This window comes from Berghia stephanieae, chromosome 4 (genome assembly GCF_034508935.2).
Source record: "Berghia stephanieae isolate SIO BIC M18660-M18661 chromosome 4, UCSD_Bste_1.3, whole genome shotgun sequence".
Lineage (NCBI taxonomy): Eukaryota > Metazoa > Mollusca > Gastropoda > Nudibranchia > Aeolidiidae > Berghia > Berghia stephanieae.
Window position 1 is genome coordinate 1,314,006 of NC_088363.1, and position 23,006 is coordinate 1,337,011.

Sequence of the window (23,006 nt, forward strand, 5' to 3'; positions counted from 1 at the left end):
ACACACAATACGACGTGTAATCACAGGATTACGTCCCCAAAACAGGCCAATTACTGGTCTGTATCACGTGGCCAATGCTAATATCAACAACAGGCGATTTATTCCAACCATGCATACAATACACATAATACATATCCAATGCCTACTTCGACAAAACGCTTTTCTTCTATTATCTTTTTAAAAAATTGGCCAGAAAACGTTGACTTCAAAAATCGATGGTCGTAAGATGTCGGCTATGTGGTCGTGTGGTATGACACTCGCTTTCGGATCGGAAGGTCATGGGTTCGAGCCTCGCTCGGCGAATAGTTAAGTCCTTGGAAAGGGCTCTTTACTCACATTTACTTCAAAAATCGATGGTCGTAAGATGTCGGCTATGTGGTCGTGTGGTATGACACTCGCTTTCGGATCAGAAGGTCATGGGTTCGAGCCTCGCTCGGCGAATAGTTAAGTCCTTGGAAACGGCTCTTTACTCACATTCTCTCACCGTACTCGGGTGTAAAATGAGTACCTGGTCGCCAACAGCGTAGTTTCTGTCCCCCCAAAAATGTATTAACGCGTAACAGACGTCAATGTCTCGTTCTCCGTGTTCCGCCTTGCTGTTGGTCAGGGACCCTTTGTAAAACGCTTTGATCTAATTAAGTGGATATTGCGCTATATATACACTCAAAATTTGTTTGTTTTTGTGTTATTGTTTGTTTTGTTTTTCTCTTCTTGTCAAAAACTCTCAAATCTGACAAATTATGAGGGTTTGACAATTTTAATGGGGGCCCCAACAGCTGAGTCGGTAGTGCACACCCATCACACGCAAACGGGCCGACATCGGTCCCCGGTGAAGTCGAAATCATTTTTTTTTAATTTCCACACCCCTGTCTGCCAAGCAGTGATTGGGGAGTTGGGTATGTTAGATATAACGGAAAGTACTTTACGGTAGACTAACTAGCATCCTATCAAAAGGGTAGCAAGCAATTGCTTTGTCTGTTTCACACGTTTGAAACCGGGATAAACTCCGGCTCCATGGGCCTAACGACACTTAAGAACTTTGGTCTTTATAATGACAAGTTAGTGTCATCCAAATCGATAAGATTTTTCATGTAAAATGATTTTTTTAAAGGGTTTTGGTCTGACTTGGGTGGTAGTTATACAAATTGTAGTTCTGGCGACGAAGTACAAACTAAACGCTGATAAATATCACAACAACAACAAAACAAAACAAACAAACAAAAATGTGCCTTTCTCAAGAAGATGCATACTGATAACTAACTCTTCATTAAAGATATTTTAATCAGATATTGCAACAGTTCAACTATCGTTACTTACTTACTTACTTACTTACTTACTTACTTTATTACTTACTCCTCTTTGGTTTTTATTATAATAATAATAATAATAATAATAATAATAATAATAATAATAATAATAATAATAATAATAATAATAATAATAATAATAATAATAATAATAATAATAATGCTGAAACTTATATATAGCGCTATAACTCCGAGATACCAGCGTTTAAGTTACAAATTACTTTGGCTGAAACATACTCATTCGCGGGACTTCGCCGAGTGGCCCGGGTTTGAGAGTTTTTGCCAAGATGAGAGTCATTTAAATCGATCGATATTTGAAGGACGAGTTTTCTGGCCAAAATTCTAAATATGTGTTTTTCCAGAGTACGGCAGAATATGACAAGACAGGACACCAACCGCTCAATGGTGACGAAAATTGGGATATATTGTACAGACCTGCCAACTTGAGAATCTAAAAATTCGTAGTTTTTAGGAGATAGAAATAATGTAGTCGCTATAGATAGTATGCGCTTGGCAAAGAAGCTCACAACATTGCCATCCGGAAGTATAACGGACCAACACACAAAACTCTGTGTAACATTGAACGTTTATAGTCTGGTTAATACAGTTTAGTGAGAATTACTCATAAATGCGGGTGGCAAAAAGCAATAACAAAGACCTGAGTGACGTCAACTTCATACTATCTATAGTTGACTATAGATAGTATGCGCTTGGCGAAGAAGCTCATAACATTGCCATCCGGAAGTATAACAGACCAACACACAAAACTGTGTGTAACATTGAACGTTTATAGTCTGGTTAATACAGTTTATTGAGAATTACTCATAAACGCGGGTGGCAAAAAGCAATAACAAAGACCTGAGTGACGTCAACTTCATACTATCTCTAGTTGACTATAAAAATCAACAAATTGCCACCACAAGGATTAGAAAACACTTCAAAATGATGTAGTCTGGCATCAACTTTCATTTTCAATAAGTTTTAATGACTTAAAGATGCCCATGTATTTCTGAAATTGGAGCCAAAATCTCGTAACTCTACGAATTTGTCGTAGTTGTAGGCAGGTCTGCATTGTGTAACTAAAAGTAGTTTATCAGGGGAGAAAATTAACTACAACTCGTTGGTTGGCAGCTAATTTCCATAGACATAGATTTTATCTTTCTCTCCACCCCCCCCCCCCCCCCCCCCGACGCACACACACACACCCACACACACACACACACACACACACACACACTCACCAGTCAGTCATGACTTTAGCACATTGTCACAGATTGGTAAACATGCCACAGTGTAATTAATTAGTTTAATATCAAACATGCTATAGACAGGCCAGATTGATTATCATCATCATCATCATCATCATCATCATCATCATCATCATCATCATCAGTAGCAGCAGCAGCGTCATTCCCAGTACTGCTATATTATGCCGAAACACTTTTATAAATTTTTAGCCAGAAAAAAAAAATGACATCAAATATCCATCGATCAAAATGACTTTCGTCTTTGCCAAAATATTTCAAATCAGAGAAATTTTAGAAATCTCGGGTTTAAGATGATTAGACAAGATGGTTGTCGTTAGAATCTAAGCATATTTTAAGAATATGTCTTTGGCCAATTTTCTTCTTTTCTTTTTTCTTTTTTTTTTTTAAGGGGGCGGGGGGGGGGGTTCTAAAGTACGTCACAGCACTTTGCCTGATTAACACCAAGTCGTTCTTCACAGCCTGAAGGCTAGAGGATTCCACAGTTCTGGTCTGTGATGGATTCCACAGTTCTGGTCTGTGATGGATTCCACAGCTCTGGTCTGTGATGGGATTTAGACCATTGACACCTTACACAACAAGACAATGATTCAGATTGACCAAGGTTACTCAGTGAGAGAATATGAGAATAGTATCCATGCATATGGCAATAGTGTAAGGTAAAAATCTGGAGGTGGGGGGGATAAATGTGTGTCAAATATAACAAAAAAAAATTTTTAAATTAAAAACAAAACAGAAAGAAAGAAAGAAAAGAAAAATTTCACGGAAAAAAAATAATTCTGCTTCCACTGGGGATCAAACCACAGACCTCATGGTTATCGGTCAGACCAGGAGTCCTCAGTGGACAAGAAGGTGGGGTCGGCGCTGTTTTAAACTTAACAAGACATAACATTTTCGTTGACTTTCGTGTGAATCCAGCAATCTACCTATTCGGCGACAATGCCTCGTGTTGTTTCATTGACATTATTGAGGCCTATAGATAGTTCGAAGATGACGTCACTCAGGTCTTTGTTATTGAATTTTGCCATCCGCGTTTATGAGTAATACTCACTGAACTGTATTAACCAGACTATAAACGTTCATGGATACACACAGTTTTGTGTGTTGGTCCGTTATACTTCCGGATGGCAATGTTATGAGCTTCTTAGCCAAGCGCATACTATCTATAGACTTGGCCAAGGAGTTCACAGCATTGTCATCCGGAAATATAACGGACCAACACACAAAACTCTGTGTAATCATGAACTTTTATAGTCTGGTTAATACAGTTTAGTGAGAACAACTCACAAACGCGGATGGCAAAAAACAATTACAAAGGCCTGTGTGACGTCATCTTCGAACTATCTATAAAATTATAATACTATGATTGTCATCACGATTGATAAAGTACATGCTTTTTGTGCGGCTATATGGTCGAGTGGTTTGACACTCGCTTTCGGATCGGAAGGTCCTGGGTTCGAGCCTCGCTCGGCGCATAGTTGAGTCCTTGGAGAAGGCTCTTTACTCACATTCTCTCACCGTACTCAGGTGTAAAATGAGTACCTGGCCGTTAACAGCTTTGTCTCTGTCCCAAAAATTTGTAATATTGCCTGACAGGCGTCATGTCTCGTCCTACATGTTATGTGTTGCTGTTGGCCAGGGACCCCTTGTAAAGCGCTTTGAGCACGTTTAGTGGATATTGCGCTATATAAATGCTCAAGAAGTACATGTTCTGACTACTGACTACTAAAGATTAAATCTATCGTATCGCAGTCTAGTCTGGCCAGGCTGACCTTATCCAGACCTGCCTTGTAATACGGAATATTCGTAGAAATACGAAAATTTGGCTCAAACTCAAAACTTCGTGACCATATCTAAGTTGTTAAAACCTATATATAGAATGCGCTTGGCCAAGGAGTTCACAACATTGCCATCCGGAAGTATAACGGACCAACATACAAACTCTGTGTAACCATGAACTTTTATAGTCTGGTGAATACAGTTCAGTGAGAACAACTCACAAACGCGGATGGCAAAAACAATAACAAAGGCCTGAGTGACGTCATCTGCATACTATCTATATCATCATTTTTTCATGTGCTCCGGTCACTGGTCACACTGCAAAACGCTTTACACGAGCCGCAGGCCAAAGCAAATACTTAACATGTAAGACGAGACGTGATGCAAGTCAAATTATTTCAACAAAGAGAACGCTGTTTACAGACCAGGTACTCATTATCTACCTGGGTGAAGTGAGAAAATGTCAGCATGAGATTATTACCAACATAAAATCGCACAGTAAATAAATATAAGTTTTTAATAATGTCTTTCGAGAAGCCAAAGAAAAAAAGCAACTCTCAGTTTGTTCGTTTTTCTTATTCACAAGAAGAAGGAGGAGGAGGAGAAGGAGGATGGAGAAGGAGGATGGAGAAGGAGGATGGAGAAGGAGGAGGAGAAGAAGAAGAAGAAGAAGAAGAAGAAGAAGAAGAAGAAGAAGAAGAAGAAGAAGAAGAAGAAGAAGAAGAAGAAGAAGAAGAAGGAGAAGGAGGAGGAAGGAGAGGAGGAGGAGGAGGAGGAGGAGGAGGAGGAGGAGGAGGAGGAGGAGAAGAAGACGGAGAAGAAGAAGACGGAGAAGAAGAGATGGGGAGAGAGATTTGAGAGAGAGAAAGAAAGAGAGAGAGAGAAAGAGAGAAAGAGAGAGAGAGAGAGAGAGAGAGAGAGAGAAACAATGTTCACTTACTCCTGCTTGGTCCCTCCACAAAAGTGGTGGAGGCGTCAGCGGTACTCCTGTACATGGCTGAATGGTTCAAGTGTTACAAATCCAGGGTTATATCCATTATACATCCAAAGATATCCAGAAACACGAGGTCCAATGAATAAGTATCAAAAGTATTCCACGTATTTCACAACATAATAACTTGTTCAGAAAAGCTAGTGGAGCAGGCACTGTGTTGATAATCACAAGAAATGAGGTGAGTTGGAAAGTGTCAGAACATAATAATTAGAGAATAAAAATTTCGCGGCGGCGATTGGGGGCTCGAACCTGCTACCTTACTGGTACGACAACTCCGCCTGGCCGGGGAGACCGTGACTCTACTGTCTGAGCTATCCACCACGAGTTGTCGTACCAGTAAATTCGCGGGTTCGAGCCCACCATCGCCGCCGCGAAATTGTTATTCTCTATTGTCTTCTGGCACTTTCCTACTCACTTCACCAAAAAAAATATGAACTAGTACTCCTATGAAATCCTCATTATCACTCTTTTACAATTTCCAATCATTGTGAATACCTACAATTATATTTAAAGTTATAAACAGAACGAAAGGAATTGACATCACTCAGCTCTTTGTTATTGTTTTTAGACAGCCATTCAGTTCTCATGAAATAACATCAATCACACGATAAAATCGTTCACAGTTACACATAATTTTATATGTTCGTCCATTATATCCGGATGGCGCATGTTGTGAGTATCTCACCTAAACGTGTGGTATCAATACAAAGGACCAAACCACTTCAATTCTTTTGTTTTAATCAAAGCCAACTCACGGTGACCATTTGTACTACACACACACACGCACGCACTCTCACACACTCACACACACGCACGCACACACAAAACACCAATGGCAATTTCAATGTGATTATGATGATCCTGTTGGAACAGGATACACAATCGATGGTAACAATAAAACGTGCATGCAGTCCAATGTGCGCAGCCAAAACGTTTGCCAATCAATAACAATAAAACATAATAACTATGTGGCCCACCATCTCATACCGGTATTGTATGGCAAGATGAACCAATGATGTCCGAAAGTGATGATTGTTACAGTGAATGACATAATCAGTCGGATGGTGAAAAGGTTTGAACTGAGATATTGTCAAGTTTAGTTAGAGGGTTTTTTTGTTTTTAAATTTATCAAAAATGAATTCTTGTCATAAATGATAAAATCAACCCTTTTTATACATCTCCGGGAAATATCAAAGCTTAAATTCACTTCTAAATATTTTTTACAGCTCATCAAGTTGAAAAAGTATGAAATTTGAGAAAAGTTGCTGGATACCTTTCCCATTCATCTGACCATAACTTCATGAAAAATCACCCGATTTACTTCAAATAAAGATTAAAATGCCTCGGTGAGCATATTTTTTCCGAAAATGAAAAAAAAAATGCAAATCCAAATTGTTCACCTTCTGACTTGATTATGTTATGTACTGACACTGCTAAGGCCCATATGCAAGCATAGTATCGAGAGCAAAAATGTCGGATTCAGAGTGTGTTTAGGTTTGTGCGCGTGTGTGTGTGTGTGTGTGTGTGTGTGTAAAATCAAATGACTGTTGATGCTGTCCGTTTAGGTAAAATACTCACAACATTCGCCAGCTAGATATAACGTATCACCAACAATTACAAATACGATGGGTAACCTTCAGAAGCGTTTATAAGTTGATTGATATAACTTAGTGAGAACTAATCGTCAAAATGGCTATCGAAAAACAATAACAAACAATGGTGATCTTAAAATGTGTATAGATAGTATGCGGTTGGCTAAGGAGTTCATAACATTGCCATCCGGAAGTATAACGGACCAACACACAAACTCTGTGTAACCATGAACTTTTATAGTCTGGTTAATACAGTTTAGTGAGAACAACTCACAAACGCGGATGGCAAAAACAATAACAAAGGCCTGAGTGACGTCATCTGCATACTATCTATAAACATGTATGGATATTATGAACTTGGCTAAGAAGCTCACAACATTGCCATCCGGAAGAATTACGGGCCAACACACAAAACTATGTGTAACCTTGAAGGTTTATAGTCTGGTTGATACAATTTAGTGAGAATTACTCATAAACGCGGGTGACAAAAAAAAACAATAACAAAGACCAGAGTGACGTCATCTTCGTTCTATCTATTCATTGGATGTATTTAATAAGCAATCGAAAACGGTTTGAACAATCATTATGAAAAATAAATATTTATTTATTATCAAGGAAATATCCGATTTAGATTCTATCTCTTAATACATCCTATCTATATTGTCCTCACTAAAGCGTAATATAAACTTTACCCAAGTTGCAACAATACGACTATTAGTTCAATTTTTAGCATCTTAACCAAACCAACATAATACCATTTTATGGCGGTGAGTCACAAATGCAATCCAATGCGCACAACGAATGTCATATGTATCGACACACAATAAAGGCAAATTGATTGTTTTATATCGATCTGGTCACACCTCTCGCATTGATAACAATAATAAAACAATCTCCATAGTAGGTCAATAGAATAATGGCCGCCTCCAGAAAATATCAACCAATCAGTGTCGACATAAAATCCCTGACAGTGCAATTTGTAAACAGCGAATTTGGTGTGGCGACTGTGTGTGTGTGTGTGTGTGTGTGTGTGTTTGTGTGAGTTTATTTGTATGTGTGTGTGTCTGTGTGCGTGTGTTTGTGTGAGTTTGTTTGTTTGTGTGTGTGTGTGTGTCTGTGTGTGTGTTTGTGTGAGTTTGTTTATTTGTGTGCGTGCATATATATAATATAATATATATATATAATATAATATATTATATATATATATATATATATATATATATATATATATATATATATATATAGCAATAGTAATAGCAATAGTAATAATCATAACAATAATAATAATAATAACAATAATAATAAATAATAATAATAATAATAATAATAATAATAATAATAATAATAATAATAATAATAATAATAATAATAATAATAATAATAATAATAATAATAATAATAATAATAATAATAACACAGTTTATATGTATAGCGCCAAATCCCGTTGACAAAACAGCTCTAGGGCGCACAAAATTGTAAAGCGTCATTATAAACATTCCGTACACAAGCACATCCATTTATACAAGCGCGCACACACACATTCCAAGCTCACAACGACAAACACATGCACCATATCGTGCAAATGCATAGAGAGACGAAAAATAGCTGTCAACATGAATTATTGAATAAAAAATATCAGGACATTTAACAATAATGGCAGATAAAGGGAGATTATATTATGTCATGAGACTTCTGATGTAACAAATATATATCTTACCAAATAAAAAATAGGATAAAACACTTTGACACAATAATAATAATATTATAATGGGAGCGATCTATATTCATGTTTTCGTCCAACCCAGTCATCAATCACATGATTTGTTGCTGTCCAACGATTGGATGCTTCTTAACAAATGTAAACACGTTGTTTTGTTTATGAAAATTGTACACATACTCATGTGTCATTCTGAACAAAATGACCAATCGTGATTCTAGATATTTCAAAAGCTGTGAATGAATACTTTTCACTATATGGGTCATTTTGAGCACACTTTGCAATGTGACCAATGACCTCGAGCGCATGGAAAGGTAATATAGATCATGCCCATTATTAACTGATAGATTGACTGGACCAGCATAATTTTCAAAAACAACTTGTCAATGCTATACAAAAGGCATTGTCATTAATTTCACACCAAGCCCATATTATTCTCTTCACATCTACACTGTGTAAAGACTAGATATATAAAACACCTTGACACAAAAATATCATTATAAACTGATAGAGAGACTGGACGAGCATAATTTTCAAAAACAATGCTATCCAAGAGGCATTGTCATTAATTTCACAGCAAGGCACATTCTATTTCACAGCCACAATCTGTAAAGATTCTAGGTATAGATAGAATGCGCTTGGCTAAGAAGCTCACAACATTGCCATCCGGAAGTATAACGGACCAACACACAAAACTCTGTGAAACCATGAACGTTTATAGTCTGGATAATACAGTTAAGTGAGAATTACTACTAAACGTGGATGGCAAAAAACAATAGAAAGACCCGAGTGACGTCAACTTCATTCTATCTTTAAAACACTTCGACACAAAAATATCATTACGAACTAATAGATAGACTGGACAATGATAATTCTAAAAAATAATTGTCAATGCTATAATATAATATGAAGCATTGGCATTTATCACCAAGGTCAAATTCTATTTCACATCCACAATGGAAAGATTCGATATAAAACACGTAGTCCGATATAAATATTAAACTGACAGATAGACTCGACCAGCATTCACTTTCAGAAACTGTGAGGCAATGTCAGGTCGCACCAAGAGTAGCCAGTGCTAACTAATAATAATAATAATAATAACCCAAGTAATTGTAGTAAACCTTTCTACAAACACAAGCCCCTTTTCCTACCCCCCCCCCCCCCCCCCTTTTTTTTTTTTTTTTTTTTCGTTAACCAACTGGACGAAGGGTAACCCCTGTATTCTCTATGGGGTAACCTAAGTCTATATTGCAAAACCCATGACATAAAACGATTACACAATGTATGCCCTTACCGCCCTCCCCTCCTGCAAGATATCTGGTGGGGGGGGGGGGCGCACAACAACAAAAAAAAAAAAACATTTTCATATTTTTATGATTTTCTCCAGAAGACTCGTGTCGATCGATTAAAACGACCCTCATCTTGTCCTAAAAAAAAATCGCTCAAACCTGGGACATCACCGGAAGTCTTCAAGGAAGTTGAAGGTTTGGAAGAGTTTTTGTCAGGATGAAGATGGAGTTCCAGGGATATGAGAGCTTTTGACAAGACGAGGCTCATTTTAATCCATCGAGTTTTCTAGCCAAAATGTTTACAATGTGTTTTGTTTTGTTTTGTTTTCCAGAATAGATAGAATGCGCTTGGCCAAAGAGTTCACAACATTGCCTTCCGGAAGTATAACGGACCAACACACAAACTCTGTGTAACCATGAACTTTTAAAGTCTGGTTAATACAGTTTAGTGAGAACAACTCACAAACGCGGATGGCAAAAACAATAACAAAGGCCTGAGTGACGTCATCTTCGAACTATCTATACGGCAGCTTAGATTAGAGGGCTGTTGGTCCAAATTGCAGATATTAAGGCGAATGCGTTTTGACACTGATTCCGTCCCTTTGTTGTGAATACTCTTTTAATGTCAATTTAGACGGAAATGGTATTTCTGAAGGCTTGATGGTTTCTAATTGACACTTAGATAACCACGCCTCTCGGAGAGTCGTCACAATGTAAACAATGACAGTGATTGGTAAACATAGCAAACGACACAGGTATTACTATCGTTTTACACACTATACTATGGAATGTGTCTTAAGTAAAATACCCACTGATGTACCGCTTGACGAATAAAACCAACACTGAAATAATATATGTGTAAACTTAAACGTGTATAATATGATCGAGAAAATCGTGTAATAACTATTCACCCATTTGGGGGTATGAGGTCAGAGAAAGGCAGAATTCATTCACTTTATTGTTTATAAACAACCAACTATGTTTGTCCGAGTACGTGTGAAGGTGTGTAACAAATTCTATGTTTTGATTGGTCAAAAATAATATACTGGTTAATAGAAAACGAAACTCATAAATATATTAATTAAAAATAACAAGCCACAACGCTGAGATGACTGCCCTGACCGCGTTTCAGTCCTTGGAATGTCTGTATTATAATATATATTTGTTACCAATGATAGGTTTGTTTTGTTTTTAAAGGTTTTACGGCGCTTGCAACACACTGAGGTTATATCAGCACCAGTAAATACGAAGAAAATCAGAAAGTAAAAAGGTATAGAATTACATTTAAATCACCCAAGAAAAAGTAAGACATAGGGGAACTGGGTACAAATAGGGATCAGATGTAGATTCCAAGAACACACCACCAATGTACTTAGTTTGAGATCACCTACCTATTAGTCTCATCCAGACACAAGCATAAAATCCAACAAAGAGGAATAAACTCAAATGCTTGCATTATACATTCAAAATAACAAATATAGTAATACATAACAGAGAGATGATTTACAAGGAAAAGAATATCATCTCCCAAAACAATAACTAACCAATGGTAGGACTCAAACTAGATAGGAAGAAAAAAAAAACACATTCCCTCTATCTATAGCATGTTTTCCCTCCATAACTTGACTTACCGGCTAACTTGCTAGACGTAGCCTTCATGCGTTAAATGGAATTAGGAACGTCAATAAAATGTACAGGGGGAAAAAATCGATGACGGTAAGGCTAATCCAACATGATGACTTCAGTAAATATATTATTATAACCATCAAACAGACTTAATCATCAACTAGTACATATCTGGCTAAAGACCTGCTCTTTTAAAAAAAAAAAATAAGATATATTTTCGCAAGAAAATGTTTTAACTTGGAATAATATTATGTCTTCTTCTCCTTCCTTTAAGTTTAAAACTTCCTGCAGTTGGGAATCAGAATATGACGTTTCATAACAGTCTCACTTTCCTCTATTCGGTTCAAAACTCCTTATTTTGTTTATGTTTGTTCGTTGTTTGTCTGTTTGTTTTTTCTTTTGTTTTTTTGTTTTTTGTTGTTTTTTTTTTTTGGGGGGGGTGTTTCTTTTTTTATCATTTGTTTTTGTTTTTAGTTGGGTTTATTTTAAATGGGGGGGGGGGGGGGGTAAAAAATTGAGCTTCAATAAAATGCAATGGCCACTAAATGTGGTAAAAGCGCTTTACAAGGGGTCCCTGGCCAACAGCAACGTTTAACATTTAGGACTGGACACGACGCCTGTTAGGCGATATTACATTTTTTTTTTGAACAGATACAACGCTGTTAACGGTCTGTTAACGGTCTGTTAACGGTACTCATTTTACACTTGAGTAAGATGAGAGAATGTGAGCAAAAGAGCCTTTTCCAAGGACTCAACTAATGTGACGAGCAAGGCTCGAACCCAGGACCTTCCGATCCGAAAGCGAGTGTCTTACAGTAAGACCACCAAAGCCGCACAAAGTTAAAAGAGTAAACTGAAGGCTAATCTATCCCTTATGATATAATTTTAATCAAATCCAAACAACGTTGTGAAAGCTTTTGTTTAATCATTAATCACATGTTTATCTTACAACGGGTGGATGATAAAAAAAATCTCCCATTTTCAGTAACAGGTGACTGGCTGGGTTCGTGTGACAGCTGCACTGTGTTTGCTGTTGTAAATTCAATCGACAATCATTATGGACGGTTATTAGAATAAATTGCCTTGTTATATAATACCAGATGGTTTGGGTGGGGCACATGTTATAAATGTTAACCAAAACTCAATCGCGCTATCAAGAAAAAAAAAAAAAAACAAAGATGTCAATGAAACAAACAAAAGAAGAATAAAACCACGACGATTTTTAAAAACGCCCCTAGCGATTTATTTTGTGTTCTAACCTTAAATGTGGTAATTATACGTTAATCGCCAATTATTTAAATGGATTCAGCTACGAATACACACACACACACACACACACACACACACACACATACACACATATATATATACAGACAAACAGACAGACGGACGGACGGACGGACGGACGGAGGGACAGACGGAGGGACAGACGGAGGGACGGGCAGACAGACGAACGAACAGACAGACAGACAGACATACATACATACATACAGACATACATTATATAAACATCCTCTCGCTCATATGTTTATTTATAGATATTACAACTAAACACATGAGCGAGGGGATGTTTACCGACTTGACATAATTATTTTTAACTTTTAAAAAAATGGCAGGGGTTTTCGAAATAAGACTTCACTCGGGATCGGTCTCGGTCCTTTTGGGTGTGAAGCGAGTGTACAATACCAACTGAGCTACCGGAACTTTCAGTATAGATAGTATACAGATGACGTCACTCAGGCCTTTGTTATTGTTTTTGCCATCCGCGTTTGTTCTCACTAAACTGCATTAACCAGACTATAAAAGTTCATGGTTGCACATAGTTTGTGTGTTGGTCCGTTATACTTCCGGATGGCAATGTTGTGAACGCCTTGGCCAAGCGCATTCTATCTATACAGCCAATGATAAAAATGGCCGTCAAACACATCAAAATGCCAACTCTGAAGTGTCAGGTTTTTTAGACGCACAGACTTTTCGTACGCGGTCCGACGGATGTCCACAGATTGTGGATAATGGACCAAAACTCGTGAAAACTGAGCGTGTAAACGAGGAATTTCAATCTCATCCCACGGATGTCCGCCCAACCTCCTGGTATCAGGAGCCGCCTGATATCTTCTTCCTGTCGTCGTGTTGACTTATCATCGTGGGTGATTAGTTTTCACTGAAGTCCCTCTTACTTCAAACTACGGAAAGGGATTCTCTCTCTCTCTCTCTCTCTCTCTCTCTCTCTCTCTCTCTCTCTCTCTCTCTCTCTCTCTCTCTCTCTCTCTCTCAGTAGAGTGAAGTTCACTCATTTATTTTTGCTGTGTGCTGTAGTGGTGGTGTGGTGGTGGTGATATATATATATATATATATATATATATATATATATATATATATATATTTAATATATTGTGTGTGTGTGTGAGTGTGTGTGTGTGTTGCCCCACATCCGACGCGGAGCAATAGGATTCAGTAGTCTGATGTCATCTTGGTTCTAAACAAAGAAAATCATTACTTTTTATTTTTCATGCTGGCTAGAACTTTTCATATGTATTGTAATCAGAATGCGTAAAAGTCAAAACATGATCAAATTTATGTGTGTTTTTTTCCTCTGGATACGCTATTATGCTCGCCGGAGAAATATTTCATACGGGCGTCCGCCATTGTTCCGATAGTTTAAAGCCAGTGTTACTAAGTTACCATGCGTCATTAGGAAGGAAGTGACGTTACGACTGTTGAAGAGTATTATCTGGGAACTTCTCTCGTCGACATCTGTCGATTCGCGGTAACGCACATCCACCGCGTCAAATCCATGTTCGTCGGACCGTGTACTAAAAGTCTGTACGTGTAAATAGGGCCAAATAGACACATCCACAAGTTGAAAGGTCATTTTAATGGATCGATATTTGAATTAGCAAAGGTTTCCTGGCCAAACTGAACAAAAGAATTAGGTTTTGTAAATGGACGACTAAGGAGACTTGGGGAAAACTCTCTCGTGCAATGAAAAAAAAAGAAAAAAAAAACATATTTAACATTTTGGCCAGAAAACTCGTCCTTCAAATATCGATTTATTAATAATGATACTTATCTTGTCATAAACTCTCAAACCTGGGACGATATTAAAGACTTCACCTGGTCTCAGATTTGAGAGCTTTTACCAGGATAAGGGTCATTTTAATCGATCGATATTTGAAGGGCGAGTATTTTTGGCCAAAATTTTAAAAACGTATTTTTTGTTAGAGTAAGGTAGAACTCATCTTTAATTCATCCTCTTGATTTGCCTTTCCAACCAATCGCCTCCCACCCGACGACCAATACTACCTCCGATACGTGTGCAAATACACCAGGACAGACGAGAAAGATCGAGTACCCAATACAAAGGGTTATTCAGTACAGCAACACAATGTGACTTGGTTGACACAAGAGCCTCGCCAAAGATATTTATTCTAACAAGTGTTGATCTCGTTATAGATCGTGTGCGCTTGGCTAAGAAGCTCACAACATTGCCATCCGGAAGTATAACGGACCAACACACAAGACGATGTGTAACATTAAACGTTTTAGTCTGGTTAATACAGTTTAGTGATAATTACTCATAAACGCGGATGGCAAAACACAATAACAAAGACCCAAGTGACGTCAACATCATTCTATCTATAAAGGGTGTCCATAAAGTCTGAGTACATGCTTACCAACACAAATTTACTTTAAAAAAACAAAACACACCAAACACACACACACACACACACACACACACACAAAACAAATAAAAATCGATCAATTAGAATTGAATGAATAATATATTTCAGAAGGCTACGAACGGATTCGACTGGCATTCATTCATTCATTCATTCATCTTATTGAACATACTGAGAGATAGCTGTGGTTAAGAAGGTAAAAAGAGACATGAGAAATAAGAAAAGTAGACCCTCTGAACATATAAAGTATTTGTAATCACCCCTCCCCCAACACACACACACACACACACACACGCACACATACACATTCAATTATATTAGATCATTGTGTTGTCATAATTCAATGACAAAAGGAAATACATGATAACAATATACTCTTCACAACAGCGTGCCATTGCTTATAATATACATGTCATTATTTCCACAACGTCAACATCTATCTTATAATAATATAATCCATACAAGCTTTGACCGGTGATTCGGTTTAGTTTTTTTTTTTTTTTTTTTATATAACATCCAAACGTCACATCCGAATGATGGATCAGAAATTCATCGAATCGAATCGAATTGAATCGTTTGTTTGTTTCGTTTTTAAGGGTTTCACGGCGCTTGCAACACATTTAGGTTATATCAGCGCGGGTAAAAAGGAAGAAAATGGGATGGTAAAAAGTTCTAGAATTACAATTAAAGCACCCAAGAAAAAGTAAGACATAGGGGAACTGGGAACCAATAAGGGATCAGATGTTGATTCCAAGAGCATACCACCAATGTACTTAGTTTGAAATCACCTAAAGTCTCATCCGGACACAAGCACAAAATCCAACAAAGAGGAATACACTCAAATCGAATAGAATCGCATCCCCCGAACAACAAACGACAGATCGCGAGAGAAAAGATCCGTATAAATTAATAACATCATTCTGCATGAAAATAACGAACTTGCTCCCATTCAAAGGTGCATAATGATATGCTTTATTATCACTGACATCCACGAGAACTGCGCCGATCGTTTAGATAACAACATGTAATAAATAAATAAATAAATAAATAAATAAATAAATAAATAAATAAACACAAAGCTATGATGGAATACATAAATGATAAATTATTCACATTATATATTAGGCCGTAAAATAGGTAAATAACTAAATAAACACACAATCACTAAGTACGAAGCAACGATAGAATAAATGATTTATTGTACACATGATAAATAATCACACGCTTAGGACGGAATAAAAATAATTAACTAGGTAGCGTATATTATTATAATATATCCCCACAATAAACACAAACCAAACTACATTTTAACACAAATAGATAAACGGACACATACAGAGAGAACCGATGCATTTACAATCATTTGCCGTGCGTTCTCAATAAACGGTTCTTGGGACCGCTTGTGTGCTATGGATTTCAATGAGTAGATCAAACAACAGACCGGTGCTATTATTACAGCGTGTATGTGTGTGTTTGTGTATGTGTGTTAGCGTGTGTATGTGTATGTGTATGTGTGGTGTGAGTGTTTGTGCTTGTGGCGATCAATAATGAATTAGACAAAAAAGGAAAGATGGAATTCCGCGACAACAAACGCAAATTCTAACACCCCTCCCCCCTCCCCTCATTAAATACACACACACAAACGCACGTACACACACTAACACACACACAAACACACACACACATGCTCACACGCACAACCATATTATTATATTACTCACCTATCACCCTTTCGTACACACAGCTGTGGAAAGAGTAACACGTCACTCTTTTCCATTCTATACACACACACACACACACACACACACACACATACACAAGATGCATCACCAAGGCCGGACGGTTGGTTCCATTCCCCTCTTCAGTTGGGACACACAGTGCCAGAGTCCCAGAGTCCCAGAGACAAACGGATTCTTCCGTAACAACAATACTTGCATTCAATAAAAATTAATCTATACACTTCGGAGAGAGGGGGGTGGGATAGAAGAGAGAGAGAGAGAGAGAGAGAGAGGGAGAGAGAGAGAGAGAGAAAGAGAGGAGACAGAGAGGAGATATAAGGGAGAGGGAGGGGAGAGAGAGGGGGGAGAGAAAGGGGGAGAGGGAGAGAGAGAGAGAGAGAGAGAGAGTAGAACTGAAGCTACAGTATTTTGTTTTAAGACAGAGATAGAGAGAAAGAGAGATAGAGAGAGAGAGAGAAAGAGGAAGAGAGCGAGATAGGGAATGGGAGAGAGATAGAGAAAGGGAGAGAGAAATAGAGAGAGAGGAGACAGAGAGGAGAAAGAAAGAATGGAGAGAGAGAGAGGAGAGAGAGAGAGGAGAGAGAGAAAGGAGAGGGAGAGGAGAGAGAGGGGAGAGATAGATAGATAGATAGAGAGAGAGAGAGAGAGACAAAGTAGCACTGAAGCTACAGAATTTTGTTTTAAGAGAGAGAGAGAAAGAGGAAAAGAGGGAGAGAGAGAGGGAGAGAGAGAGAGAGAGAGAAAGAGAGAGAGAGAAGGAGAGAGAATGAAAGAGAGATAGAACTAATCACCCACCTGACGGTCTAAAAAAAACAATGACGAAAAGCTATGTGACGTCATTCATTCTAGAGAGAAAAGAGCAGTGACGGTTTTACGAGGAAAACTCAATTCCAGTAGAAAGCAGCAAAATGTCATGAGTCATACAATTATATATATTATTATATTTAGACATAATGTGTGTATCCATTTGACTTTTAATACATCTGGAAGTGGAAAGGCGGGGGGGGGGGGGGGGGGGGGGGGGGGGGGGGGGGGATGGGTGGGTGTGTGGGTTTGGGGGGGGGGAATAGTGTGTGTGTGTCTGTGTGTGTGAGAGAGAGAGAGAGAGTGGGGGTTGAAAGAGTGTCGGTGACAATGAGAGAAAGAGAGAGAATGGGAGTTGAAAGAATGTCGGTGACAATAATATATATATATATATATATATATATATATATATATATATATATATATATATATATATATATATAGTGAGAGATGGAGAGATGGAGTGATTGAGAGAAGCAAAGAAAGAGGGAGTGCGAGAGATTTTGGATGTTGGTAATAGAGGGAGTTGTCAAAAGACTGCCTATCCATTTTTTAAAACTGAATGGTAAGGTTGTAATGGACTTTATGACCAAAAAGATGAAAAAGGGTCTGAATCTGAATGTTACTCGAAGTCGACTCAATGGACATGATCTATATTAACTTTCCATGTGCTCGAGGTCATCGGCCACATTGCAAAATGTGCTCAAAGTGACCCACTTAGTGAAAAGTGTTCACAGCTTTTTAAATACCTAACATCACGATTGGTCACTTGATTCAACTAGACACATGGCCGGGTATGTTTACAACATTTGTAAACAAAGCAGAGTGTTTACATTTGTTAAGAAATATCCAATTGTTGGACAGCAACAAATCATGTGATTGATGACACGGTTGGACGAATACATGAATATAGATAGTATGCAGATGACGTCACTCATGCCTTTGTTATTGTTTTTGCCATCCGCGTTTGTGAGTTGTTCTCACTAAACTGTATTAACCAGACTATAAAATTCATGGTTACACATAGTTTGTGTGTTGGTCCGTTATACTTCCGGATGGCAATGTTGTGAACTCCTTGGCCAAGCGCATTCTATCTATAGATAGTATGCAGATGACGTCACTCAGGCCTTTGTTATTGTTTTTGCCATCCGCGTTTGTGAGTTGTTCTCACTAAACTGTATTAACCAGACTATAAACGTTCATGGTTACACAGAGTTTGTGTGTTTGTCCGTTATACTTCCGGATGGCAATGTTGTGAACTCCTTGGCCAAGCGCATTCTATCTATAGATCGCTCCAATTCTGAGTATTTGTTTTCGAGGGCACAGAGAGTTGTTGAGTGTGACTGTAGCGATCGTTATGTTATAGCCTGACACTGAGACCCAAAAGGACTGGTCTTATGACGTCATTATTTGGTTTTTGCACCACCTAGTAAGTTGTCGTTAGTAGAGCTCATGGAAACTAGTGGTCCCATTGAATATATTGGTATGCGCTTGGCTAAGAAGCTCACAACATTACCATCCGGAAATTTACGGACCAACGCACAAAACTATGTGTGACCATGAACTTTTATAGTCTGGATAATTCAGTTAAGTGAGAATTACTTATAAAAACATGGGCGGCAAACGACAATAACAAAGACCAGAGTGACGCCAACTTCGTTGTATCTATTCACACGACTATTACAAGAAATGGAGTGAGTAGACAAGTGCCAGAAGATAATGGAGAATTATTTTTTTTAACTTTTGCGGCGATGAAAGTTGAACCCGAAACCGACTGTTAGCACCCTCCGCCTGGCCACGAGAGAGATGCTCTATAATATCGTACAGCGTCTCTCTCGCAGCCAGGCGGAGGGTGCCGTAACCGTTCATTCTCTATCGTCTTCCGACACTTCATGACTCACTTAATTTCATTTTTTTGACATTATCAACATATTAAGTACCTGCTCCGCTGACTTTTCAGTATTAACAAGCCTGCTTTGTGTAATATCAGAGACACTCCGTCCAAAATAATCAATACACAGCTATAATCAATGACATAAACAGGCCTGGGGTTTCAAGAGTGATGATAAGAAGCTTGATTAAATATTAAACATCATCATCAACACACGACACACGAACGACACACACACAATTCCAAATGGAATCAATATCCCACATGGAAACACAACACAGTGTCAAACGATCACGAAACGACGACACAACCCTATAACGATATTGTTGTGAATAGGCTTCAGCAGTCGTGACGTCACTTCCCTCGTAATGACGCATAGTAACTTAGTAACTGGTTCTAAACTATCGGAACAATGGCGGACGCCCTTTTGAAATACTTCTCCGACGAGCATAAAGGTGTATCCAGAGGAGAACCGATTTTCTTTGTTTAGAACCAAGCTGCTCGTTGCTGGGCGGAGTGACATCAGACTATTGAATCTAATTCTGTCAAAGTGAACACAAAGCTGCTGGAATAAATATAACAAGTCCAAACAAACAAACAAAAAACTAAAAAGAGAGAGAGATAGATAGATAGATAGATAGATAGATAGATAGAGAGAGAGCGATTTTGTTCGATCTATAGAAGGCCTTGCTTCAAGCCGACGTGCACATATTTGCAGGTCCGAGAACCGAACGCGGTTATTGGTTTGATTTGACATTGTTGTAATGGACAACAGTTTTCGTTGGTTTGAGAGCATACTTTCCATTACAACAATGATGAGCGAATAACAAATTGGGTTATCGGACATGAAAATATGTACACGTCACTTCGAGGGCATTCCAGTCCCCGGGAATACAACCCCAACAAGAGAAATTATCTGGCATTATGTAATTACCAGTCCAATGAAAACACGAATAGTTACTGTTTATAGATAGAACGAAGATGACGTCAATTGGGTCTCTTATTTTTTTTTTTTTTTTTTTTTTTTTTTTTGCCATCTGCGTTTATGAGTAATTCTCACTAAACTATATTAACCAGACTAAAAACGTTACACATAGTTTTGTGTACAAACAGTTGGTCCGTTATATTTCAGGATGGCAATGTTGTGAGATTCTTAGCCAAACGAACAGTATCTATAGATAGTATGCGCATGGCTAAGAAGCTCACAACATTGTCATCCGGAAAAAAGACGGACCAACACACAAAACTATGTGTAACCACGAACTGTTATAGTCTGGTTCACACAGTTTAGTGAGAAGTACTCATTAACGTGGATGGCAAAAAACAGTAACAAAGACCTGAGTGACGTCATCTTCGTTCTATCTATAGCATTAGAAGTGGCAGAAGCATTTGGAATTTCTCCCAAACCAGACATGACATAATATAATATCATGCGTTTATGCTATGCGTTTAGGTAAAATACTCATAACATCCACCAGCTGGATATAGATAGAATGCGCTTGGCCAAGGAGTTCAAAACATTGCCATCCGGAAGTATAACGGACCAACACACAAACTCTGTGTAACCATGAACGTTTACAGTCAGGTTAATACAGTTTCGTGAGAACAACTCACAAACGCGGATGGCAAAAACAATAACAAAGGCCTGAGTGACGTCATCTGCATACTATCTATAACGTACCGACTCACACACACACAAAAAACTATGTGTTTAGTCTGATTGATATCATTTACTGAGAACTAATCATTTAAATGGCTGTCTAAAAACAATAAAGGGCTGAGTGACGTCAACTTCGCTCCTTCAAAAATTGACAAATTAGAAAGCAGGCACTGACACGAGATAAAGATCTAAAAATAAAATGTATAGATAGAATGCGCTTGGCCAAGGAGTTCACAACATTGCCATCCGGAAGTATAACGGACCAACACACAAACTCTGTGTAACCATGAACGTTTATAGTCAGGTTAATACAGTTTAGTGAGAACAACTCACAAACGCGGATGGCAAAAACAATAACAAAGGCCTGAGTGACGTCATCTTCGAACTATCTATATGAAACAGTGCTGGACAAAGCAGAGAGGGGGGAAAAAACAAGAAAAAAGAAACATCCCAAAAAATTAGACTGCCTCGACAGGAGATCGAACCTCAAGAGGTCTGAGGTTTGGATCCCAAGTCGAAGCAGGCATTTTTTTTTAATTTTTTTTTTTTTTTTTTTTGGGGGGGGTGCTTTTTTTTTCCTTGTATTCTTCTCTATGCTTTGTCGTGTAAATGTTGCTGCTTGAAGCTCAAAGAACTAAATAACAATGTGAAATCGAATGTAAGCTTCAATTTAATATACGAAAACAGATACTATGGACAATTCGGGTTTCCCCTTTATCAAGAAAACGGGATGAATGAAATACTATAGACGAATGAGATTATGTGATAGTGGCGTTGTTAACACAACGGAGAAACCCCGAAACGTCCATATTATCTGTTTTCGTATAGATAGTATGCGCTTGGCTAAGAAGCTCATAACATTGCCATCCGGAAGTGTAACGGACCAACACACAAAACTGTGTGTATCCATGAACGTTTATAGTCAGGTTAATACAGTTCATTGAGCATTACTCATAAATGTGGATGGCAAAAAACAATAACAAAGGCCTCCGTGACGTCATCTTCGAACTATCTATATTTCTGCTTTGCCTGGCACTGTTTCATACGCACTTTTTTTAGATCAATAATAATATCATATGGATCTTTCCGCGGCTCCAGACACTAAAGCAACAGTTATCCGCACCAAGAATTATATCACACAAACCATTATATTATATTATCTGCCAGTAACAATTATTTCTTTGCCCGATCCGTAAGGTCTAACAAAACAAAATGATATTAATTATACTCTGATCCAAACCCCGTGCAGCTGTTTCACAAGCACACATACAAACACATAAACACACACACACACAAACACACACACACACACACACACCAGTGAATTAATTAATCATTTAGCATAAAGCCCATCTTCCCCCCCCCCCCCCCCACACACACACACACAAACACCCTCCTCTCCACCATCTCCTATTCTGAAACAATACATTATAGATTCGACTATTGTACTTTCAATTTCAATCCATTATTCATGAAAATGTAAACATTTTAACACACTGAGACACGTGACTTGTATAAACAATTCTGTCGTGCTCTGTAAAAAAAAAAAATAAATAAATAAAATAACATAAAATACCCCCCCCCCCCCCCCAAAAAAAACCCCAAAAAAAACAAACAGGTATTTTAAAATTGACGGTTCCTTTATGACCTCTTGTTGCTA

General features: G+C 38.1%; 1 protein-coding gene across 5 annotated transcripts in view; it reads right to left on the minus strand.

Moving 5' to 3' along the window:
- The window catches only part of LOC144969886 (putative phospholipid-transporting ATPase IA), a 163,800-nt gene that overhangs the window by 119,729 nt on the left and 21,065 nt on the right, over positions 1–23,006 (minus strand). Inside the window, exons 1-2 of one of the 5 annotated variants that reach the window (XM_078908933.1) lie at positions 16,549–16,582; positions 5,292–5,497 (exon numbers count right to left, since the gene is read on the minus strand). The exons of 3 other annotated variants lie outside the window; for them this stretch is intronic. In XM_078908933.1, coding sequence (XP_078765059.1) covers positions 5,292–5,346 — 55 coding nt within the window. In that variant the 5' untranslated portion in view covers positions 5,347–5,497; positions 16,549–16,582. Of the gene's footprint in view, positions 1–5,291; positions 5,498–16,548; positions 16,583–23,006 lie in introns of those variants that run through there. One more of the 5 variants, XM_078908934.1, reaches the window with a different exon arrangement.